Below are 24,544 nucleotides of genomic sequence, written 5' to 3' on the forward strand. Positions count from 1 at the left end.
GAGCAGACCACCAGGTCAAGCCTGCCCCACCATTCAAAATGATCATGGTTGACCTAGGTCAGCCTCAACTCCTTTTCTGCACTATTTTCCCATTAACCTCTATTCCTTAATCTAACAAATATTTACCCATCTCCATCTTAAAAACTTCTAGTGATTCAGCCTCCACCCTTTATAGCAGAAAATTAAAGATTCACCACCCCCTGCAGGAAGAAATTTCTAGGCACCTCATTTTTAAATGACCAGTCCTTTCTCTTGTAGCTATGTCCCCTTGTTCCTGACTCTCCACACTATTCATAACATCTCATCATCTACCCTGTCAAACACCCTCAGGATCTTATATGTTTGAATTAGGTCACCCTCACTCTTCTGAATTCCAAGGAATACAGAGCCAAACAATTCAGCCTCTCCTGAAACGACAACCATCTCATCCCCGGAATTAGCCTGGTGAATCTCCCTTGGACTACCTCCAATGCTACTATATCTTTTTCAAAGTAAAGAGACCAAAACTGAACAGTATTCCAAATGAGTTCTCACCAATACCAACAAGTGCAACAAAACCTATTTTTAAACTCCAACTCCTTTGCAATGAAGGCCAAAATACCTTAACTACTTGTTGGCTCTGCTTGCTAGCTTTTGTGATTCATGCACTAATAAACATGCAAGTCCCTTGTAGCTCCTTGCCAACTTGGTGTTCACACCTTACCGGTCAGCACCTTCCTGGCCGTCACACTTGTGAAAATATTTGTCATGTATTAACATAGAATCCCTACAAATGCAGGAGGAGGCCATTTGGCCTATTGAGCTGGACCAAAAACAATCTCACCCAGACGCTATCGCATAACCCCACTTATTTACCAAACTGGTTTCCCCCACCCCAAGACACCAAGTGGCAATTTAGCACGACCAGCCAACCTAACCCACACATCGTTGGATGGTGAGGGGAGACCAGAGCACCCAGAGGAAACCCACGCAGACATGAGAACTCCACACAGTCACCTGAGGCTGGAATTGAACCTAGATCCCTGGCGTTGTGAGGCAACAGTGTTACCCACTGTGCCACCCTCATACTCCACCTTAAAGCTGCAAGAGCAAATGTATCTATGGATGGGATGCAATTTAGGGGTAACTGTTGGGTTTTGCTTTAGAATGTAACCCTTTGACGCACCTTACTCTAAAAAGCCCAGATTCTCCTATTTCAACGGGGTTGCAAATAATAAAAGCTCGTCCCCAGTATTTCCAGAGAGGACAAAAGTCAGTGGCAGTGCTGTCTGGACTTTTTCATTTTACGTCCTCACGCCCTCATTATTAGGTTTGTATGCTGAGGGTTTGACGCCCACAGGGTGAGTTGCTTTCTCAATCTGGGCTGCTTCATGTAGTCTCTGTCCTGCCCCACTGCCTGCTGCTCTGGATGAGCTGTTGGCGGCGCCGGTGTCCGCGGAACTGCGGCTGGAGGTGAAGCGACACAGTGCACCCCCTCCTCCCTGGTCTTCCGAGCCTTTTCCTACACCGCACCCCCCTCTCCCCCCCAACCCAACCCAATCCAACCCCCGCTCCTAGGGGACACCTCCTGACCTTCAGCATCTCCCGCCCTCCCACCGCCAGCCAGCTCCCCGGCACTGCGGACCGGGCAGGTTAGTGACGCGGGCGCCTGTTGTAGCGATTTCCCCTTCCGCAAGCCGCCGCCACTGTAAAAGACAGACTGAGCCCCCCCCACCCCAGCTACGCAGGGCACCTTTTGTTACGTTGTTATCGCCCCTCATTCATTCATCATTCTCCCCACCCCCCCACCCCCCCCCAGCACCGAATCAAACCAGCAGGACTGAATGCTGCCATTCAGATGACTGTGCTTGTTTGTTTTTATTGTTCAGCGCACTGGCTTCCTGCACTGCAGCACCACCGGTGCAGTGTTGTCCCAACTCACTTCCTGCTTGTGGCCTGGTTCTTGTATGCAATGTACCCATTAATTGGGAAATTGCCGACCCCCTCTCAGTCTGATAACTTGCCTTTCTGGGGCACCCTCTCCCCCCCCCCCCACCACCCTCCCCTAATGTAACCACTTCATCTTTCCAAAGGCTACCTGGCAGGGATGTCAAGAGGCCCTTGATGCAAAGTCTCAGGTGAAGCCCAACACAGATCCTCAAGTGCTGCCCATTCTATAGGTCAATCAAGTTTTGTTCTAATTGAGCGCCCTCCCTATCGCCCTTAATGATGTAGGAACACAAATGTCCTAACAATTTGCACTTGTATGTCATTTCTTTGGTACAGGAGGAAGGTGGCTTTTACCCCCAATCCCCAAAAAAAGGGCTGACAGTCCAGCTTGAAGTACTTAGTGAGCACTGTCTTTCGGATGAGACAGTAAACCAATGCCTTGTCTGCTCGCTGTCTTGATTTGATTTGATGTATTATTGTCACATGTATTAGTATGCAGTTAAAAGTATTGTTTCTTAAGCTTTACACAGACAAAGCACAGCATTCTTAGAGAAGGAAGGGAGAAGGTGCAGAATGTAGTGGTACAGTCATAGCTAGGGTGTAGAGAAAGATCAACTTAATGCAAGGTAGCTCCGTTCAAAGGTCTGATGGCAACAGGGAAGAAGCTGTTCTTGAGTCAGTTGGTACGTGACCTGAGACTTTTGTATGTTTTTCCCAATGGAAGAAGGTGGAAGAGAGAATGTCCGGGGTGCGTGACATCCTTAATTATGCTGGCTACTTTGCCAAAGCAGCAGGAAGTGTAGACAGTTTCAATGGATGAGAGGCTGGTTTGTGCAATGGCTTGGGCTACATTCATGACTTTTTGTAGTTCCTTGCAGTCTTGGACAGAGCAGGAGCCGTACCAAGCTGTGGTACAACTAGAAAGAATGCTTTCTATGGCACATCTGTAAAAGTTGGTAAGAGTCGTAGCTGACATGCCAAATTTCCCTTGTCTCTGAGAAAGTAAAGGCATTGATGGGCTTTCTTCACTATAGTGTCGGCATGGGAAAATCAGGCCAGGTTGTTGGTGATCTAGACACCTAAAAACTTGAAGCTCACGACCATTTCCACTTCGTCACCATTGATGTAGACAGGAGCATGTTCTCCACTACACTTCCTGAAGTCGATGACTATCTCCTTTGTTTTGTTGATATTGAGGGAGAGATTATTGTTGTTGCACAAGTTCACCAGATTCTGTACCTCATTCCTGTACTCTGTCTTGTCATTGTTTGAGGAACAGGGGAGTTATCCCCAGTGTCCAGATCAATAGTCATCCCTCAATCAACAGCGGTTGGGCAGCACGGTGGCACAGTGGTTAGCACTGCCAGGGGTGTGGGTTCAATTTCAGCCTTGGGTGATTGTGTGGACTCTGCATATTCTCCCCGTGTCTGATGGATTTGCTCTGGGTGCTTCGGTGTTCTCCCACAATCCAAAGATGTGCAGGTTAAGTGGATTGGCTAAATTGTGCTAAATTACCCCTTAGTGTCCTGAGATGTGTAGGTTAAGGGGATTAGTTGGGTAAATATGTGGGGTTACAGGAATGAGGCGGGTTGGGGGGTGGGCCTGGGTAAGTAGCTCTGTCGGAGAGAAGGTGCAGGCATGATGGGCCAAATGGCGTCCTTCTGCACTGTAGTGATTCTATGCGTAGATTATGTGGTCATTGCTGTTTGTGGGAGTTTGTTGTGCACATTTTGGCTGCTGCATTTCTCATATATTACACCTGTGACTATACCTCAAAAACATCTCATTATAACACAGGTTGGGATGTCCTGAGTTCTGAAAAGCACTATATAAGTACAAATCTTACAGTCAAACAACAAATGGGCAAAAAGTGAACAATAAAGTAGGTTATGGAGGGGAACAAAAATGGCAGAACAGAAGGGTTTTAAGGTGATTTTTGGAAATAAATGATAATGTATCTTTTTCCCAACCAAAAAAGGTGGAAGAGAATATGTACAGGGTGCGTGGGGTCTTTAATTATGCTCACGGCTTTGCCGAGGCAGCAGGAAATGTAGGTAGAGTCAATGGAAGGGAGGCTGGTTTACGTGATGGACTGGGTTTCTTTCACAACCCTTTGTAATTTCTTGCTTTGTAGTTTGTTGGATTTACTGAGCCCAGTTTAAATGGTAAAAGGGGCACTGAAATTGGCTTCAGTGCTTATATCTTTAAGAGGATTGAGCTCTCCAAGGGATCCTTGTTTATTAATGCAAGTGTGGGCACTGGATGAGAACTGGATTACTCTTGCAGCTCCCTATGGCTTGCTGAACCTCACTGCCTTGTTTAAATAACAAACTGCCGGTTGGAGAAGATGTCATAGAGTGATCGGTATGTGTAAACTTCAGAAAAAAGGTTATCTTTAGGAGGACAGAAAGCAAAAAAAAATGTTTCCATTGGAAGTTGAGTTTCTATCATTCTTGGCAGCCAGTTTGTTGGATATTGGAACTGAGAATTCAGAGCTGGCTGTTCATTTTTGGGATGTAGTTTCTTCAGCTCCCTGCTTCTGCTGATTGCTGGGTAGGCCAGCATTTATTGCCCATCCCTAACGGCCCTCAATTTTAGAGGGCATTTGAGAATCAACCACATTGCTGTGGATCCAGACTCATATGTAGGCCAGACCAGGTAAGAATGGTAGATTTCCTTCCCTCAAGGACATTAGTATCATAACAATTGTATGATCACCTTTTAATTTCAGATATTTTATTGAATTCAAATTTCATCATTTCCGAGTTGGGATTTGAACCCAGGTCCCCAGATCTTATCCTGGATTACTAGTCCAGTGACAATACCACCACACCACTGCCTCCCCAATAAATACCCAAAAGTGTCACAGTAAAATTGCTGAAGAAATTAGAGCTGTTGCACTCAGCATTCAGTGTGTTTTTAACGGCATAATAAATTATGATTACTACTGAATATGTTTGAAATGGAAAATTAATTTTACAAGCATGGAGGCTCATTCATTCAGAAGTAAATTAATGTTGTGTTATTTTTTTCAGTTTTTCTCATTTGTCTACTTTAATCCTATTTGTATGCCCCAATCTTTATTTCTCTTTATGTCCAATGATTTAAACGTAATTTGCATTTCTTGGTTTTACTTTCTGGCTTGCGATCTACGTTCCTCATTGAAGTCTTTTCAGTCAAGATGGATGAAGAGTCACCCCACTGCTTTACCTGTGCACAGAGCCACAGATCCTGTGTAGAGGCCACTGCAGTGGGATCAGGTGTCTGAAAACTAAAAATCTCAGCTGACAAGTCTGCGAAAAAAAATCTGTGAGCCACTGTACATGGGGTCAGTGAGGAAGCCAGTGTGCCTGGTGCCCCCCAGCTCCAATAAATAACATTTAGGGCATCCAGTTAAGCCTTAAGGACTACACTGGAGCCAGAAGTCATGCATTTGAGCCTGGGTGCCAGTATTAATGGAGGAGCATTGTTACACATAGAAACTAGAAGGAGGAGTAGGCTATTCGGCCCTTCGAGCCTGCTGCACTATTCATTTTGATCATGGCTGATTATCAAATTCAATATCCTGATTCCCCCCCCTTCTCCCCATTATCCTTTGATCCCTTTAGCCCTAAGAGCTATATCTAATTTATTCTTGAAATCAATTAAGTGAAAATCCTAGACACAGGTCTCTAAGTTAAGTCCTGTTGCATCCATTTGACAAACAAAAAAAATCAATTTAGGCTTTGCAAGCTAATACACCTGTAATAAGTCTGCAGAGGCAGAAGTCCCTTCACTAAAACTCCTTTATTTACAACTCTAACAGCATCACACAGAGTGATAGCAGTCAGCAGTCTACCTCCAGGGAATGTCAGAGGAGCTGATACTCCCGGTTCAGGACAAGGCAAAGACTCCCTGACTGGCCCATCAATTGGATCCTTAATCAGGGAATTCGTATTTCAATAGGCCAGCCTCAGTGGCCTGATTGAAGTCATTGCAATAACCATGAAAACGAGTTCAGAAAACCTTGAAAGAAATTGAAATAATTATACAAAATGTAATTATTATTCCACAAAAATGGGAACTGGTGTGAAATTTACTTTTGTTAATTTCTACATTGTGCTGCTTCAGTGGGGCACTGGATATCACAAACGTAACTATTCTGAATGTGTGTTACTTCCCTTTAGCATTTTATGATGGAAACAGAATCTCACAAGTCACTGATGGCAGAAGAGAATGCCCCCTGCGATGGCGATGCCTCTTCAATCCCAATAGAGCTTCAAGTACAAACCTTCCCCAAAGCGCAGCCGTATGTGTGCAGCTTGAGTCCACAACTGATTGCGAAGGCGCAAGAGGAGCTTCAGGAGAAGCCAGAATGGAGGCTCCGCGATGTGCAGGCCCTGAGAGACATGATACTGAAGGAAGCGCCAAATCTAAAAACCCGCCTGGATGATGCCTTTTTGTTACGTTTTCTCAGAGCTCGCAAGTTTGATTACGACAGGGCGTTGAAGCTGTTAGTGAATTATCACGCCAGCCAGAGGACTTGGCCAGAGGTGTTTACAAATTTGAGACCATCTGCAATAAAACATGTGCTAGACTCTGGATTTCTTACTGTCCTGCCTTATCCTGATCCATTCGGTCGGTGTGTTTTGGTAATTCGACCAGGTAAATGAACAGAATTGAGCAAAAGTCTATTTGAGACAACTTAAAATCAACCATGTCATTCTTCAATCTAAAAATGTATTAAAATATCCAGCAATGGCAGGATTTCTACAAAGCTATTTGGATTGGAGTGGATTGCATGATTCCAGTCCTATAAATAAAAGATCTTTGTGCTAAACCAGAATAATGCTTATTGACGCTTACCAGCTGATGAAGCTTGTACATAATTAAATTTATAGGATTATTAATCACAGATCAGCAGTATGCTTTGGAGGGCATTGGTTGGTGGCAGAATCCTAAGCTATGTAATACTATTGCTGACAATTAGCTGATATAATTCCACGTTGTCTTTCCTGTTTACTCTTTACTTGAAAACAATAATTAAAAGCAGAGGAGGATTCTGTCATCTTTATTGTGGGAGGGTTGTGTGCCTCTTCCTAACATTTGACTCTTTCTAAGGTAGTAATTTCCATGGACAGGTGTAATAGGATCACTGTTACATCTGTTACTGTTACAGCATTACTGACAACTGAAGTGCCTTAACCACTTTAGAATTAAAGAACCAAATGTTTTATTGAAGAAGTTCCCTCAGGAACAGTAAACACAACAAACACGTCGGAACAGTGGTTAGCACTGCTGCCTCGCAGCACCAGGGATCTGGGTTTGATTCCCCACTTGGGTCAGTATTGCCTATGTGGAGTTTGCACATTCTCCCCATGACTGCGTGGGTTTCTTCTGGCTGATCCGGTTTCCTCCCGCACTGTCCAAGATGGGTGGGTTACGTTGATTGGCCATGCTAAATTGCCCCTTAGTGTCAAGGGGTTTGAAAGATAAATAAGTAAGGTTATGGGAATAGGGTCTGGCTGGATTGTGGCTGACTCGAATGGCCTCCTTCTGCACTGTAGAGATTCTATTCTATTTACAGTCTATATTAATGACTAAGGCGTCAGTATCAAATGCACAGTTGCTAAATTTGCGCCGACACAAAGATGGGTAGGAAAGTAAGTTGTGATGGGGATGTAGACAGGTTAAGAGACGGAAAAAAGTTGGCAGATGGAGTAAAATGTGAATTTGTCAATTTTGGCAGGAAAAATAAGAAAGCAGCATATTATTTAAATGGGGAAAGATGAGGTACAGAGGGATCTGTTTGTCCTGGTACATGAATCACAAAGCATTAATATACAGGTCCAGCAGGTGGTTAGGAATGAATATTTAGTGGAATGTTATTGTTCGTTACAAGGGGAATTGAATATAAAAGTAGGGATGTTTTGCTACCATTATAGAGGGTATTGATGAGACCACATCTAGAGTACTCTGTATACATTTGGTTTCCTGATTTAAGAAAGGATATAATTGCATTGGAAGCAGTTGAAAGAACCTTCACTTGACTTAACTCCTGGGATGAAGGAGTTATCATTTGAGGAAATGTTGAATAATCTGTGCCTATATCCATTAGAGTTCAAAAGAATGAGGGGGCAATCTTTCTGAAGAAGATCCAGAGGGGACTTGAAAGTGTGGATACTGAAAGGGTGTTTCCCCTTGTGGGAAGGATTAGAAAAAGGGGACACAGTTAAATAATAAGGAGTCTCCTATTTAAAATGGTGAGACTGTGAAACTCTCTTCCCCAGAGCGTGGTGGAGTCTGAGTCATTGAATATTGTAAAGACTGAGTTAGACAGATTCTTGATTGACAAGGAAATCAAAGGGTATAGAGGATAAGAAGGAAAGTGGAGTTGAGGCCACAATCAGATCAGCCATGATCTTATTGAATGGTTGAGGAGCCGAATGGCCTACTCCTGCTCCTAATTCGTAAGTTCATATGTGTGTAAGCAACTTGTAAAAAATATTGTACAAAGAAACATAATTCCCGATACCTTCTTTGTTTCCTCAATTTATTGTCTGCACTACAGTATTTATTTCTGGCCTTTTTGCTGTTCTACTTCATAGAATCCGATAGTGCTGAAGGAGGCCATTCTGCCCATCAAGACTGCACTGACCACAATCCCACCCAGGCCCTATCCCCAAAACCCCATGCATTTACCCAGCTAGTCCCTCTGACACTAGGGTCAATTTAGCATGACCAATCAACCTAACCTGCCAATCTTTGGATCGTGGGAGGAAACCGGAGTACCCGAAGGAAACCCACCCAGACACAGGGAGAATGTGCAACCTCCACACAATGACCCAAGCCGGAAATCAAGCCTGGGACTGTGGCACTATGAGGCAGCAGTGCTAAAAACTGTGCCACTGTGCCGCCCAGTCCTTGATTTTAGCTCACATCTGGTCCTCTGTTATTATTTGCATTTTCCATTGTGCACAGTCTCCAATCTTTGACTGAAAAATATAACAAAGTATTTACCCTACACCTGGAATTAAACTGGGGCCTATCAGGAAACTCCCATACACCAGTGAAGATGCTTCCAGTTTCACTAATAAAACTAAGAAGATGTTAGCTTTATTGATGAAACTAACAATAATCATCTAATTGGGATGTGTAGTAATTTTGAATTGAGGAGGTGCCAGCAGACAAGGTGACATGCAAGAACCGTCCACAGTGAAATAGCATGTGGAGAACATTGTATTTGCTTTATATCCATACTTTATATACATCTCATTAAACCTTTTGTAACACACTTTAAGAACTGATGATTTGCTCCTGAGATTTTACTCACAGGCATTACATCGAAGTACAAAACCTGGAAAAAGTCATCATTATTTGAATTCAAATGAATAGTTACTGGTCATTGTGCTGGAGATTTATGAATTTACTGTTTAACGGCATTTAAGATCAGGATTTAACAAGGGCAGCTTTTTTAGGCATTTTCTTCGATACTGTCTTTCCACGTGGATTATGAAGGAAATATTCATGGCCTTAGGTTTCCCGAATTGTGTATAGGCTAACCAAAGGAGCATTGTATTTTAAGTGTGAGTTATTGTGCTTTACAAAGTCACTTAAACATGTAACTTATATTCTAGGGAAGTGGAAGATTGGCGATTATCCTATCACAGAAAACATTCGTGCCATTTACATAACATTAGAGAAGCTTGTTCGGGCAGAGGAGAATCAGGTGAATGGAATTGTCATCCTTGCAGACTACAGTGGCGTTACTCTTGCCCAAGCGGCACAGCTTGGTCCATTCATGGCCAAAAAGGTCATTGGAATTCTTCAGGTAAATATGCAGTATGACATGATATGAAGTATAATGTAAGTTGTTTTCGGGGCGTTTCTTTTCCAGCATTAGGCAGAGCTGCCATGGACCCTGATGCACCCCATTCATGGATTTCATATTGCTCCTCTTTTCTCAGGTGAGGAGGGGTCCAGTGGCCCCCCTCTTTTCCCTTTCATTGTTTGAACGCAATAGGTTTTGTTGAAAAGAATAGACTTGCCAAATTAATGAGTATTTAACTGTTTTATACACTGTCAAAGAGTCGTAGAGGTTTACAGCATGGAAACAGGCCCTTTGACCCAACTTGTCCATGCCGCCCTTTTTATTAAACCTCGAAGCTAGTCCCACTTGCTCGCATTTGGCCCATATCCCTCTATACCCATCTTACCGATGTAACTGTCTAAATGCTTTTTAAAAGACAAAATTGTACCTGCCACTACTACTATCTCTGGCAGCTTGTTCCAGACACTCACCACCGTTTGTGTGAAAAAATTGTCCCCCGGACACTTTTGTATCTTTCCCCTCTCCTCTTAAAACCTATGCCCTCTAGTTTTAGACTCCCCTACCTTTGAAAAAAGAATTGACTGTCTAGCTGATTTATGCCCCTCATTAATTTATAGATCTCTATAAGATCATCCCTCAGCCTCCTATGCTCCAGAGAAAAAAGGCCCCAGTCTATCCAGCCTCTCCTTATTACCCAAACCATCAAGTCCTGTTAGCATCCTAGTAAATCTTTTCTGCACTCTGTCTAGTTTAATAATATCCTTTCTATAATAGGGTGACCAGAACTGTACACAGTATTCCAAAGTGTGGCCTTACCAATGTCTTGTACAACTTCAACAAGACTCCTGCATTCAGTGTTCTGACCAATGAAACCAAGCATGCTGAAGCCTTCTTCACACTCTGTCCACCTGTGACTCCTTTATCAAGGAGATTCTTTGTTCTGTAACTCTCCCCAATGCCCTACCATTACTTGAGTAAGTCCTGCCCCCGTTCAATCTACCAAAATGCATCACTGTGATCATAAAAGAATCAATTGGACACGTTTGCTTGAGTTTAACAAAGAAAGAGATTTATTATAGTTATAGCATTTTTCTCAAGGTGTGTTACCTTCACTTCTTCTTTTACCTCGGGAGTGGCTTTTTCTCAAATCTGTCCCATTTCCTCTGGGCCTCAACTGTCCTCAGGTGGACGCCCAGTTGTTGCATTTGTCTGGGGTTCTTTGATAAGTGAGGCATCACCCTTACATTCTGATTATCTGTTTGCCAACTTCCTTGGTCCCTATTTAAATGTTGAAGGAAGGTCTCTGTAAACCATATTCAAGTTGCTTTTCCTTCAATTTCTGTTGCTCCTATTCCAGCATCTTGGTTTTCCTCTCCTTATTTTGGCCACTTTAACCTCCACAGGCTCTATTCTTGCTTCCTTAAATCTTGCAGGCTTTAACCTGGTATAGTTATACTCCACAGGCTCTAACCTAGCTCTGTTGTTTTCCTATAATCTCTTCAATCTTTACGGCCTCTTGAAACTTCCTCGGCCCTCCGCGCAGGATATGGCTCATTCTCCTCAATCCTCCTGTCTCCACGGACTGTCCTGAATGCTTTGTGGGTATTACCTTCCAACTGGCTAAGTCATTCCCCTAATAAAAATTCCACCTCCTGCAGGGCAAGCTTGGGATCACACTCAAGTGTGATCACACCCAAGTACAAGTCCTGTAACAAGCTGGCCTTGCAGGTCTATTTTAATAGAAGGGACCTCTATGCAGACTCAGACAGAAAATCGCCAACTCCTGCCACATGTAGAGTTTGCAAACAACTAATTTTTGGAGAATGTTGTTCTCCTTCTTTGGCTTTTGAGAAAAACCCAGGATTCCCTTTAAATACAAATTCCTGGTAGGTATTCTTGTTTTTGGCCACATTTGAACAAAGGCTTATGACCTTCAAGGCCATCAACGCTGTCTTGTCTGCTATATTCCTGGTTGGTTTTCTGGCATGTCAACAATTCTTTCTTAGATAGCCAGGCTTTCACATTGAAAGCACACTGGGCAGGTTCCTATCAGTTTTCCATCCTGGTCCCTTCTTTTAAAAGTTGGGGATATATTTTCATTCCTGCCCTTTTCTCTTAAGCCCGCTTTGACTTGCCTGTCTGATTTTTTGAGTTTCCTTATTCTTTCATTTGGGTGAACTCTATCTTAAGCACTTGACCACCAGTCAAAAGGAAGTTTCTTAACCTTTTTGAACTTTGTGTAAGTTTGTTCAGACCATTTTTACAGAATTTTAAATTATTGGCAGTATACTTCTGGTACCTACTCATGCGCTCAGGATAGCCTTTTTGGTCATCTCATGGTTTGATAATCTCTCATTGGACAATAAGAAATAAGCTTGATGGATATTTCCTGTTAGTTTGCTTTGTAGTAACAGGACCCAGTTCACGCTGGTCACTTTAGCTTTTGAAATTAAGCAAAAAATACTTCCCCTTCTCCCCATCTTTGGCACTAAGTTGGTATGGCAGCTATCAAGGCCCACGGGAGTGGGCAGAGGGACATAGGTCAGCATGGAGGATATGAGGGGCCTTGGCTGTTTTATTGGGCTGACGGGGTGGGGCATGGGGAGTGTGTAATCGACTGCATGGGAGGTAAAGCAGTATGAAGAGTTAGGGCTGGAGGACTGTTTTCTTGCTTTTATTTAATTGGCTTTGACAAACTGGTGCACCAGAACAGGCCTTTCACTCAGCTCATCTCCAGACGCAGCAGTCTCCGCACTGTTTGCAGGGTCCTGAGTCGCCCATTGACAGTGAGGGACGGAAGTCCCACACTTACCTGGCTGTTGCTGGGGGGAAGTTGATGGTTTCAAACTGACTTTATGGGGATGAGGGGGAGCAGTAACACCCTACAGTAAAGTCCAGCCCAAAGGTCTGAAGCTGTTTGTCTATTTACCACAGTGGCATGGTGGCACAGTGGTTAGCACTGCTGCCTCACGACCTGTGTTCAATTCCAGCCTCGGGTGACTGTCCGTGTAGAGTTTGCACATTTCTCCTCGTGGATTTCCTCCGGGTGCTCCAGTTTCCTGCCACAGTCCAAAGATGTGCGGGTTAGGTTGATTGGCCATAGTAAGTTGCTCCATAATGTCGGGGGGGCTAGTAGGGTAAATATGTGGGGTTAGGAAAATAGGGCCTGGGTGGATTGTGGTCAGTACAGATTTGATGGGCCAAATGGCCTCCTTCTGCACTGTAGGGGTTCTATGAAACAGTACATGCCTGTTGCTCACTTTTCATAGACAACCCTTTGCTCCATGATGCTGAGGTGAGGTGCTGCTCCTGATTATCTTCCCTTCTGTCAGTATTTGTACACATCTTAGTGTCACTCACCTGTGTCACTCCAGGGCTTGAGCACAAAAATCAAGGCTGATACTCCAGTGTGATGCACTGAGGGAGTGCTGCACTGTTGGCGGTGCCATCTTTCAGATGGGACATTAATCTAAGGCCTCATCTGCCTTCTCAGTAAGATATAAAAGACACCGTGGCACTATTTTAAAAAGAAGGTATCCTCCATGTCCTGGCCGGTATTTGTTCCTCGATCAATATCTAAAAAAAATGATCTTGTCGTCATCATTTTGCTGTTTGTGGGAGCGAGCTGTACACAAATTAGTTGCCACATTTCTTGCATGACTGCATTTCAGAAGTATTTCATTAGCTTTGAGATGTCTCGTTGTGAAAAGCAATACATAAATGCAAGTCCGTTTGTTTTAATATCAAGCACAGTGTAACTACTAGACAAGTGAGGAATGTCAGGAATTTGTTATGCTGGTCTTTCACATTCCTCCTTCTTCTTCCTGTGTCTAGTTACTCAATCTCTTCCCTCTGCTTTATTGCTGAACCTTAGCTAACAAACGCTAGAGTGACTAACTCCTGTTATTTAAATGTGCAGAATATAATTCATCAGTCCTTGAACTCTGCACAGTTTTACCTAGGCAACAAAGCCTGGGTAGAAATCAGAGATTTCATATATTCTTCATAGATTTGCTGCAGACCCAGGTAGCCCACATTATTGCGTACTGCCCACACCATGCACATGCCCTCTTGTTGCCATTCTAGCTGCAGTATTTTTTACATCATGCTCCTAATAGCTTCTGACGCAATTAATAGCTTAACACAGCTTTAAAAACTGATGTTTTGCAACATACAAATTTAACAGTCCCCCTTAAATGTGCTATTAAATGCAAACTATAATCACCTGTAACGATGACCTTTGACCCCGAACTAAGGAAGATTTGTAATTTCTTTGGAATTGTCAAATCTGGAATCGTTTGAAAAAGATTTTTAAGAGTTTGCATCAATTGTAAAGTGATCAATTATAATTTTCATGAATATCAAGACATACTGGCTCATGTGACCTGTCAACATTTGATGTGGAAACAGTGTCTACAGGAAAGAAGTTACCATTGTTACCATCCCAGGTAGTTTTACTACTGGACGGAAGGGTCCCAGAATGGAACGCTCAGAAGTCTGTAACATTTTATTTTTGTTTAGAAAACACGGAAACAGAGTCACAGGAACGTCAATTAGCTTTTACAACAGAGTATTTATTAAACATGAAAAGTTTGACCATAATACAATATGCCTTCACTCTCCTTTACCTTCACAAACGTACCCAAATTTCAAGCATTACGCAGGTTATACAATATAACTTATACTATAATGTTCTCAATAAACACACATTTTCCCATCCAACCCCTGGGAATCGTAGCGGGCGGGACAGAAAATTTGGCTGACCATGCTAAGGTCCATTGACCTCAGGCAGGAATTTCTGGCCGTGGGGCGAGCACAGCTGGTAAATTCCACCTTCAGCCCCTGTAACCCAACAGGTTAACTGTGGTCAGAAACCCCCCAAGTGGCAGATTCCACTCAATCAATCTGCACCCGTCCGCCCCCCCCCCGGCCAGATGATTGTCACAAGTGTTTCCAAACTCCGCTCTCAAAGTGACACGCTTCAAAGTTGTCTTTCAACCGATGCTTTTCATCAACTGTTTTTGTCAAAGATCCACCTCCAGGTTTTCCAACTACCTTTTCAAATTAGGCTTTTTCTCAGCTGTTTTAGCAATGATCCACTTCCAGGTTTTCCAAGCTTCTCTCAGTATTCTTTTGTCTTGAATTGCAACATATACATCCAAACTTCTGCACAAAACTCAAATACTGAGTCTTCACCAGAGCGTGTTTTAAAAACTGAAAATAAGGACATAAACCTCATGATTGCCACAGATATGTGGCTTTTCCATAACCAACCTCATCAGCACTTCTCTTCCCAGGTCTGATTTTAACTTCAATGGACAGTACCTTATTCCAGTGGCAGTTTCTCTTTGTCCCTTTTCACTTCAATATTCCTGGAGCTTCTTTTCCATTTCCTGGTTTCTAAAATTAATTGTTCATTAGCTTCTCTGGTGCATGCTTATGCACATATTACTCACTGCATAGCTTTCTTGCTTCTTGCAGAGCTTAGAGTTGTTCCTTCTCTAGCTTCCTATCTCCAATTGCCTGGACCCAGTTAATCACTAAAACTCAAAAAGCAGTCCCTTATTGTTAGAATCCGTCATCAAGGAGGAAATAGCGAGGCATCTTGAGGGGAATTGCTTGATAGAGCAGACGCAGCACGGTTTCGTTAAAGGGAAGTCGTGTCTGACAAATTTACTGGAGTTCTATGAGGATGTGTCTAGGGCGGTGGATAGAGGAGAGCCGGTGGATGTGGTCTTTCTTGATTTTCAGAAGGCGTTTGACAAGGTACCTCACAAGAGGTTATTGCAGAAGGTCAGGGGACATGGAGTTGGGGGTAGGGTGTTAGCGTGGATAGAGGATTGGTTGTCAAATAGGAGGCAGAGAGTGGGGGTCAATGGGTGCTATTCGGATTGGCGGTTGGTGACTAGTGGAGTGCCCCAGGGGTCGGTGCTGGGGCCTCAGCTATTTACCATTTATATAGATGATCTGGAGGCGGGAACCGAGTGTATGGTGTCGAAATTTGCTGATGACACCAATATTGGTGGAACGGCAAATTGTGCGGAGGGTGTGAAGAGTCTGCAGAAGGATCTAGATAGGCTGGGCGAATGGGCCAGGAAATGGCAAATGGAATTTAATGTTGGCAAGTGCGAGGTGGTCCACTTTGGTAGGAATAATGGTAGGAAGGATTATTACTTACTTGGCGAAAAACTGCAGCAGGCGACGGTGCAGAGGGACCTCGGGGTCCTTGTGCATGAGTCGCAAAAACCCAGCTTGCAGGTGCAGCAGGTGGTCAGGAAGGCGAATGGGATGCTGGCCTTCATAGCGAGGGGGATTGAATATAAAAGTAGGGAGGTCTTGCTGCGGCTATATAGGGCATTGGTGAGGCCACAGCTGGAGTACTGTGTGCAGTTTTGGGCGCCGTACTTACGCAAGGATATTTTGGGCTTGGAGGGAGTGCAGAGGAGGTTTACTAGGCTGATGCCGGAGTTGAGGGGGTTGAGCTATGAGGAGAGGCTGAATAAACTAGGCTTGTACTCGTTAGAGTTTAGAAGAATGAGGGGAGATCTCATTGAGACGTATAAGATGATGAATGGGATGGATAGGATAGAGATGGAGAGACTCTTCCCGCTCAGAAAGGATAGTAGGACTAGGGGGCACAGCCTCAAGATAAAGGGGGGGCGGTTTGGAACGGAGTTGAGGAGGAACTTCTTCACTCAAAGGGTGGTGAATCTCTGGAATTCTCTGCCCGTTGAAGTGGTGGAGGCTACCTCGCTAAATATTTTTAAGACGCGGGTTGATGGGTTTTTGATAAGAGAGGGGATTGAGGGTTATGGGGAGAGGGCGGGAATGTGGAACTGAGCCACGACAGATCAGCCATGATCTTATTGAATGGCGGGGCAGGCTCGAAGGGCTAGATGGCCTACTCCTGCTTCTATTTCTTATGTTCTTATGTTCTTATTGCTAAGCAACATCTCATTCTTTCCCTAAGTTTGTGTTTACTTTTCTCATTGTAAATGCTTTCTCAACGCAATAGAAGCACAGTTTGAACTAAAATCTACCCCGCCTCCCCATACATGCAAACACCTTTGTCTAGCATGAATCTAACTAGGATTTTCTACACAAAACCGCTAAATTAAACTCAAATAAATCCATTCTTTATTTCTGATATTTAACAATACAAATATAGGTCACTTAAATCTAGCTTTGTTACCTGACGACATACAAAAGCCCTGTGGTCAGACACAAAGAAGAGCTGCAGCAGTGGGGAGAACAGGGAAGGCACATTTACAAAGAGCTGTCTGTGTCTGTAATACTATTAAACAGGACTCAAAGCTGAAGGCAGGTTTTGAACAGGGATTCAATTGTACAATTGTAGTGTTGCTGTTTCAATTTTGCAGACCCAAACTGATAGTTTAATGGGGTTTATTAGTGTGTTGGGATAAAAGGGCCCCTGGGAATTCTGTGTAATCAAGGCTGCTGTGAACCTAGCTAAGGAGGTTCTGCATGTGTGCTGTTTGGATGACGACCATCTCCGGGGACTTGGTTGGAATGTGGCTGGCAATGAATATGACTTGAGGACCAAATGAATTGAGTGAGAAAGTGAGTGACCCAATGTAAGAGAGGCCAAGTTAAAGAACTTTGGAACTGCGCATGTCTGCAGAGAGTAACGTGGATGCCTGTGGTTGTGTAAGATGTATCTTTGTTGTTGTCACCTATTGAAAGTGAAATCTATCTTTCTGTTTGAACATTTGCCTGTTCTGATTTGAGTAAAAGTAAGTTACAAAAAAGTGCAATCTTATTGATAATTTCTTTATTTGGGGCTCGTTTAGGTACATTTAGTTATTTTGGTTTATAGTCCTCTCAAGAAAATTGTAACACTTTTCAGTAAGTAACTTAAACATGGCCCATTTGAGTAATCATCTATAATAGAGTGACTTTTCCAGTTTATGACATTGCTTTATAGTGGTGCTGTTGGCTGAAGCTAATCGTTTCAAGTTTTGCGTGTTGGAGATGCTTTATAGTAAATTAATTGACCCACAGTGAGAATCTGAATAGTCTGTTCATTTCACTGTGTGGAAAATTTGTTGCCATCTCTTTAATCTGTGTTTGAATAACAGAACTTTGGCCCAGTGTGAATCAAAGCAAACCAGGCAGAGGAGAACATGTACCAGGTTCCAGTTTATAGATTTTTTTTTCATTCCCGATAATCACTGAGCAATCATTTCCATGGAAACCGCATCTCATTGGCATTGAATACTGCAATTGTTCAGTAGGAACATGACGATTACAAAATCTTCATCTGTTATTGATTTGAATTAACTGCTTTTCGTTAACCCCTGATCTTTATATAACTGAACAATAATAACATTACAATCATAAATGACACTGATTTTCCTCTGGCTATAAAATTTTTTTCTTTAAAATAAATTTGTATCTAATATGTCTTATTCATTTTAGTAGATGAGCAACACGGCAGCTGAGCATTAACATTCAGAAAATGCAGATGGAAAATACAAATGTATATTTAAATGTAAAATGTTTATATTTGTAGAGTCTGAGCTCCGTGGAAGGTCATCTGGTGCTTTAGGATATTTTTAGGTTGCGTGTGCAGTACCTTTTGTCCAACCGTTCCTATCAAACAATGCTGAATGTGATTTTTGAATCACTACAGGAGAAATTACTTTAATTTCCCCAATATTGTACATAATGGGCCTGATTTTACTGTTGCATTTCGCCTGTTTTCGAATACGAAAATGTGGTAAAGTCGGGTGTGAGGCCACTAACGCGATCCACACCCGCATCCGCGCAGATGGCCACTTTGCCGAAACCCAGGAACGGCCACAATCCGCTTCTCACCCGAAACAGGCGCAACGGCGATTTCAACGTACTTGCATGCATTTCATTTGAATTAATCAACAGCCCACCCAAGTTTATCAGCATTTCCCCCTTTATCACTGCATTCGCCGAAATGAACCTGCTGAATAAAAGTCCGAATCGGGCGCCCCAGCTGCTAAGGAGGCGAGTTCAGAGCTTCCAACGGCTCCCTGACTCAGATCAGTGTGGGGAGGGGGTTGGAGGGAGGTGGGTCAAATCATTCTGTGGTTGGGGGGAGGGAGGGGAGATCGTTGTCTGGAGACGGGTCAGATGCATCTCTGGTGGGGAGGGGAAGAGCGAGGGAAGCCCGATCGTTGTCTGGTAGGGGAGGGAGGGGTGGGGCGATTGTTCTCTGGTGAGGGGGTTGCAGGGAGGGCCAATCATTGTCTGGTGGAGGGGGGGACGGGGAGGACCAATCGTTGTCTAGTTGTGGGGGACAGGGGGCTGATTGTTGTCTGATGGAGAGGGAGGAGGAGGTGGGTCAGATGTTCCTCTGGGTGGGGTGTGGGGGTGGTGAGTGAGGCCAGATCGTTCTCCGGGGGTTTGGGGGAGGGGGGGGCCAAGTAAGATGTATCTCTGGTGAGGGAGGCCCGATCGCTCACTGGTGGTGGAGAGCAGATGGATCTCTGGTGGGCTGGAAGGGGGGGCAGCGGTCCGCTGCCACTCTGCAGGCGATCGGTGGGGGATGGGAAGGGGACAGGGAGTTGCGATGGGTCTGGGTAGCAGGGGGCAGCGGTTGATAAGGGGGGGTCAGTGATGTCTATGGGGGCCATCGCTCCTGGGCCGCTTTCTCCGGCCTGGAAGCAATCTGACACGGGCGCGCTTTTTCAAATTTCTTTTCGAACTGCCCATGCGCAGTTCAGAGCTCCGATCATTTCGGCCGCACTAAGCCCTGTCCGCAGCACGATTCAGACCCGCAATTTTTTTTTTCAGGCTGAGTGCATATGGGAGTGCCTGAAAGCAGATTTCTAAGTCGGATCTGAATCACATCCAGATTCAACACTTAGAATGAAAATGGTAAAATCAGGCCCAATATCAGCTTCATGCAATTCCGGTACTTACCCTATTTCATCAATTAATTCTCTTCACAGGATGGATTTCCGATGAGAATAAAAACAGTCAATGTCATCAATGAGCCCATTATTTTTAAGGGTATTTTTGCTATCATTAAACCTTTTCTAAAGGAGAAGATGACAGAAAGGGTATGTACTTTAGATCCATTTCTTGTGTATAGTCATTCAATTTAACACACCCCTCAATATAAGAATGTAGAACTGTTATGTGTAAAGCTTTTTGAAGGTTGAGTGCTTCTTTCACACAGAGGCTTCAGATATACTGCTACCTATTATAAGTCTTTGAGACTTTTGCTCCCACCATGGCACTTTGGTTAGCACAGCTGCCTCATAGCACCAGGGACCTGGTTTTGATTCCCAGCTTGAGTCACTGTCTGTGCAGAATCTGTACGTTCTCCCTGTGTCTGGGTGGGTTTCCTCCAGTTACACCGGTTTCCTCCCACAGTCTGAAAGGCATATTGATTAGGTGCATTGGCTATGCTAAATTCTCGCTCAGTGTATCTGAACAGGCGCCAGAGTGTGGCGACTAGATTTTCACAGGAACTTCATTGCAATGTTAATGCAAGCCTACTTGTGACACTAATAAATAAAAAATTTAAAATTGTCCATATTACATTTTAAATTCATTAGCTATTCAGTGTAGTACATTACTGTGAATGTTACATACTGAATTTTGAAACACATTTCTGGCATTTTGTAAATCAAGATGCCTCTAGATCCAAATTTGTCATCTTTCAGTAGATTTCCTGATATTTGGATAATGGAAAGACAGGTAATGTTGCCATACACTTTTCCACTGGATTCTATCTATGTTGTACTTCTAAACTGCTTGGAAGTGAGGGAAGGCAGAGGACATGCATATCAAGTGCTGAAATTTTAAAACAGTAATTGTGTTCATTTTCATTTCCAGTTTTTTTTTGCTTCAATTCAATCAAATCCAGTCCAATTCAGAGTCTCAACAAGTTGAGACATTCCCAATCCAAGGTGACAAAACAGAGTTCTCACCTCCTGTCCTGGGCTTGATCTACATGATCCAAGCTGATTGGAGTAGGCAGAGCACCTCCTCCAAGGCTTGATCTCATTTTCATCTTAGCCAAAAGGCCGAGATGCCGCTTTTAAAAATTGCTTCAAATGAAGCTGAAATGTAACTTAATGACTTCAACCAAGTACAGCATGTCCAAAGGAGGTAAACTGTAGCACATCAAATTTGCTTTGTGTCAGAGGGTCGTGTAGATAAACTCCTCCATCCATTTTTCCAGAATTTTCTTTGATGTGTCTCGTGTACACTGATAGAAATTCTGACTCACATTGCATCCTCGTTAAATGGAAATGTTGATATGAGCATGGATCTTATATCCAGCGTTCCGTGGTTTAGCACTTGTCATCAATTAATTATTCCTTTCAGAAGAGTAAGAGAATTCCTGGTCAATAGGTCAGTGATTGGAAGGTTACAGCTTAGGTTATCATAGTACCAGCCAACAGGCGAATCCCACTTACTGTCTAAAGTAAACCATCTGTTTCATTGAAGGTATTGCTGCTCCATTTATTTTCTAAAGACTTCCAGACCATTGAAACGAATTGAATTGACTAGAGTATGAGCTAGGGCTATAGAGCTCCAGTCTGCCCAGGCCACTTGCTCCAGTCCCTGTTTAGGTCTAGGCCTGCCTGAATGCTGAAAATGGGAAAAGTAAAATGGTCATAGAGCAAACAAGTTATAGCTTTTTCATTTGAGCTGATTCCACTGCACTATTTAATTCTTGTTTACAGTAACTTGAGTAATTTCTTGGTTTGCCTGTTCACTAAGCAAGTTTTGTTTTGAATGGGCCAATTATGCAGAAACTGAAGGCAGAAATCTCCTCCGGGTGATTAAATAAGCAAAAGAGTATACTCAGCAGAGGAAGTCCCATCATTTTAAAAGGTGGTGTTCATATTGGTGGTATATTTCAGGCTGCCACACATTTTTGTGGGAGATTATTCTGGCTGGCTGCCTCACCTTTGATGTTCCAGGAATTTCCATTTGCATTTGAAGATCTGAATGTCTTTTCACCCTTTTTTTTATGTTTTAGTTTGTTCTTCATGGTTCCGATCTAAGCTCACTTCACAAGGATATTCCGCCGAATACCCTTCCTCAAGAGTATGGAGGCACAATGGGAAAACTCAACACGACGGACTGGGCTGAATCTTTGCTGGCCTTTGAGGATGAATTTGTAGCAGAATTTTGTCAGACGCATTCACCGCTGGAAAGTTCACACGCGCAGTATGCAGTGGGGGCAAATGATCAGTCAGGCCAGCAATGTGACGATTCCTTTAGAGGAGTGAGGTCACCACTGTACTACTGTTATTAATAAGATTCTTGTTTGACACTTCTGAAGAATTTTATTTTGGTGCTGGGGTGTTTATTCAAAATTATGGTGCGGTCACTTAAGTACTTTACAGTCTCTTCAATGTCTGAAATAATATTGTCAGAAATGTCTGACTTGTACTTTCTTATTTATCGAATTTATCAGCGCAATTATAATTTTGATCTATGGCAGCAATTTTAAAAATGGTGGCAGTCAAAATTTTTATTAACTAGTTTATACAAAATCTCAGTTGTTAGATCGTCAAAAATGCACAGATTTGAGCCGTTTTGATCTGTCTGATGTCATGTTACTTGCATTATTAACATCTCAAACAGGAACATTTGGTTGGAAGCTACATATTTCTCAACTTTATGGAGATTGAGGCCAGATTTTTAACTGAAAAAAGATAGTCTCAACTTAAGTCTGTCGAATATTGGAAATATAGTTGCATAATTTCATCGTCCAGTATCTGCAGTGGTCACTATCTGCGACTGCTAAGTATTACACAATAACAGAGTCCAAGCAAATGTTGGACTTCAAAGCATTAGCTCAGTAACTGCGCAATTTGATACTGTAATGTAGCTGTGGGCCTCAAAGATATGAGGAAAAGAACAGTATTTATTAACAGTTGACCATCTGGTGTGTAAGGCAAACAGCATACAAAGGTTAATGCAGAGTCTAATTGAAAAAAAACTTATTATTCTCCGACTGCAATAACCCAATAGGTTTTATTTCATTAAAGTCTTTCAGGATTGGATTAGACTAAAAAATTCAGCAGTGTGTAATCCTTCCTGCACCTGCTTTTTTAATAAACTGATCTGAAGATGAAATAATGCAAAAAAACCCCCCGTATTTAAGAAATTGGTGCAGCATTGTTTAATACAATAACAAAAGGTAGGGTTCCACACATTCATCTTGATTTTACTGTCCAGTATTGTCCAGCCAAGCCTGAAGGTGTCCAGAGCTGGTTGAATATTGCAGCACCAGGCTTTAGCAATATATAATACAGGCAGTATACTTTTTTGTACATGAATTGGGTTAATAAGGAGTGACAGATTTTTAAAAAATAAAGTTGTACGTATCTCTATTCATTTATACAATAGTGTAACGGAAGTACTTTAATTTTGCCCTGTGTTTTCAAAAACATATTGCAGAAATAATTTGCTATTTATTAACCCAAAGAAAACACAGGCAGTGCTCAGTCTGTATGTTACTGCAAATGTTACATAACAAGAACAAGTTCGAATATAATGATACACTCAGCTCCTTTATCAGTGTATATGCACTGAAGTATGGCAGGATAACGAGTTTAAATGGGCAAAATTTAGCAGACCCAATGGCTAAATCTTGTGAGGGCCTTAACAGAAGTGGTGCTGGCGACATCTGCCCCATGGCCCCGGCGACACAATCTGATTCACACCCAGAGAGGGTGTAGCCCTGATTTGCGTAGATTTAAATATTATAAGAAGGCTCAATGCCATATTGTCTGGCCCCTGTGGAATGTTTCCCTCACCTCCCCCCTCACTGGCGTAACGTCACGCCAGCGTGATTCTCTACTGTTTTTTGAAAACAAAGACCAGTTGCGAGGATCACACCTGGGAAGCAGGGGTGCATGAAGGCCTAGAGAGGGGTTGAGGGCCAAGGTTGGGCATTGTACCCTGGCAGTGCCAGGGGTCACAGAGAGGGCAGTGCCAGGGGATTACCCTCCTCCACTGGGGGGAGGGCAAGTTCCCCTTATGTCTGATGGAGAGAAAGGTGTGCACTGCACACAAAACGCGTGGAGGAGGGAGAGCACTCCCTGATATACTTCCATGGTCGGGGGAGCTCCATGGTTGGGGGGGGCGGGGGAGCTTTGAGGCTTGTGGAGGGATCCTACATGGCTATGGTGGTGGGGGGGATCTATTATGGAGCCAGCCTCACTGGCTGTATCAGATCCTGACCTGTCAGAGTGACACATAAAAGATGCCCCCCCAGATTTGTTTCAGACAGAGTGTCAGAAGATATAGTGCGAAAACCTGGCTATGTTTCTGGAGAGAATCACACCTTTTTTCAGACAGAATCTGACACTGCCATTTTTTGTACAATCCTGCTCTCCCCTTTGTTTAAAGAGCAGCATTTGATGAAGAGAAAGAACAGGATCAACATGGTAACGCATGATGACATGTGTAACACCATAACTGGTTAGTGCAGCGACATAAATACCTCATGTGTACCACTTGTAAGGAATTGACATACAGGCACCAGTTGTATTAATATTGTCAACATTGTAAACTTATGAGAAAAACAGCTGCAAAACGGTCAACAAAATTGTGGAATTGTCAGACTTGGATTTAACTTATCTTCATTCAGCTATTTTTCAGTATTGTACACAGCATTGGAAAGTGCAAAGTTTCTCCTGTTTGGAGGATTTTGTGGAAACGTCCTGAAATATGTTGCTGTTTCTCAATTGCTGCGAGAGACATGAATTAAATGTCATTTCTTTGTGCTGCACTGAGAAGTTACTCTCATTAGAAAAGCAGGAACAAACTGCAAGA

At 43.1% G+C, this 24,544-nt stretch overlaps 1 protein-coding gene across 1 annotated transcript; it reads left to right on the top strand.

Annotated features, from left to right (window-relative positions):
• The first annotated feature begins 1,543 nt into the window (after positions 1-1,543).
• Positions 1,544-23,803, top strand: ttpal (tocopherol (alpha) transfer protein-like). The gene is made up of 5 exons (XM_080204428.1): positions 1,544-1,631; positions 6,096-6,573; positions 9,546-9,739; positions 19,687-19,797; positions 21,735-23,803. The coding sequence occupies exons 2-5, from the start codon at positions 6,102-6,104 to the stop codon at positions 22,011-22,013; spliced, it is 1,056 nt and encodes a 351-aa protein (XP_080060554.1). The 5' UTR covers positions 1,544-1,631; positions 6,096-6,101; the 3' UTR covers positions 22,014-23,803.
• Positions 23,804-24,544: the final 741 nt, after the last annotated feature.

Source organism: Carcharhinus amblyrhynchos, chromosome 16 (genome assembly GCF_965287045.1).
Source record: "Carcharhinus amblyrhynchos chromosome 16, sCarAmb.v2.hapA, whole genome shotgun sequence".
NCBI classification, from domain to species: domain Eukaryota; kingdom Metazoa; phylum Chordata; class Chondrichthyes; order Carcharhiniformes; family Carcharhinidae; genus Carcharhinus; species Carcharhinus amblyrhynchos.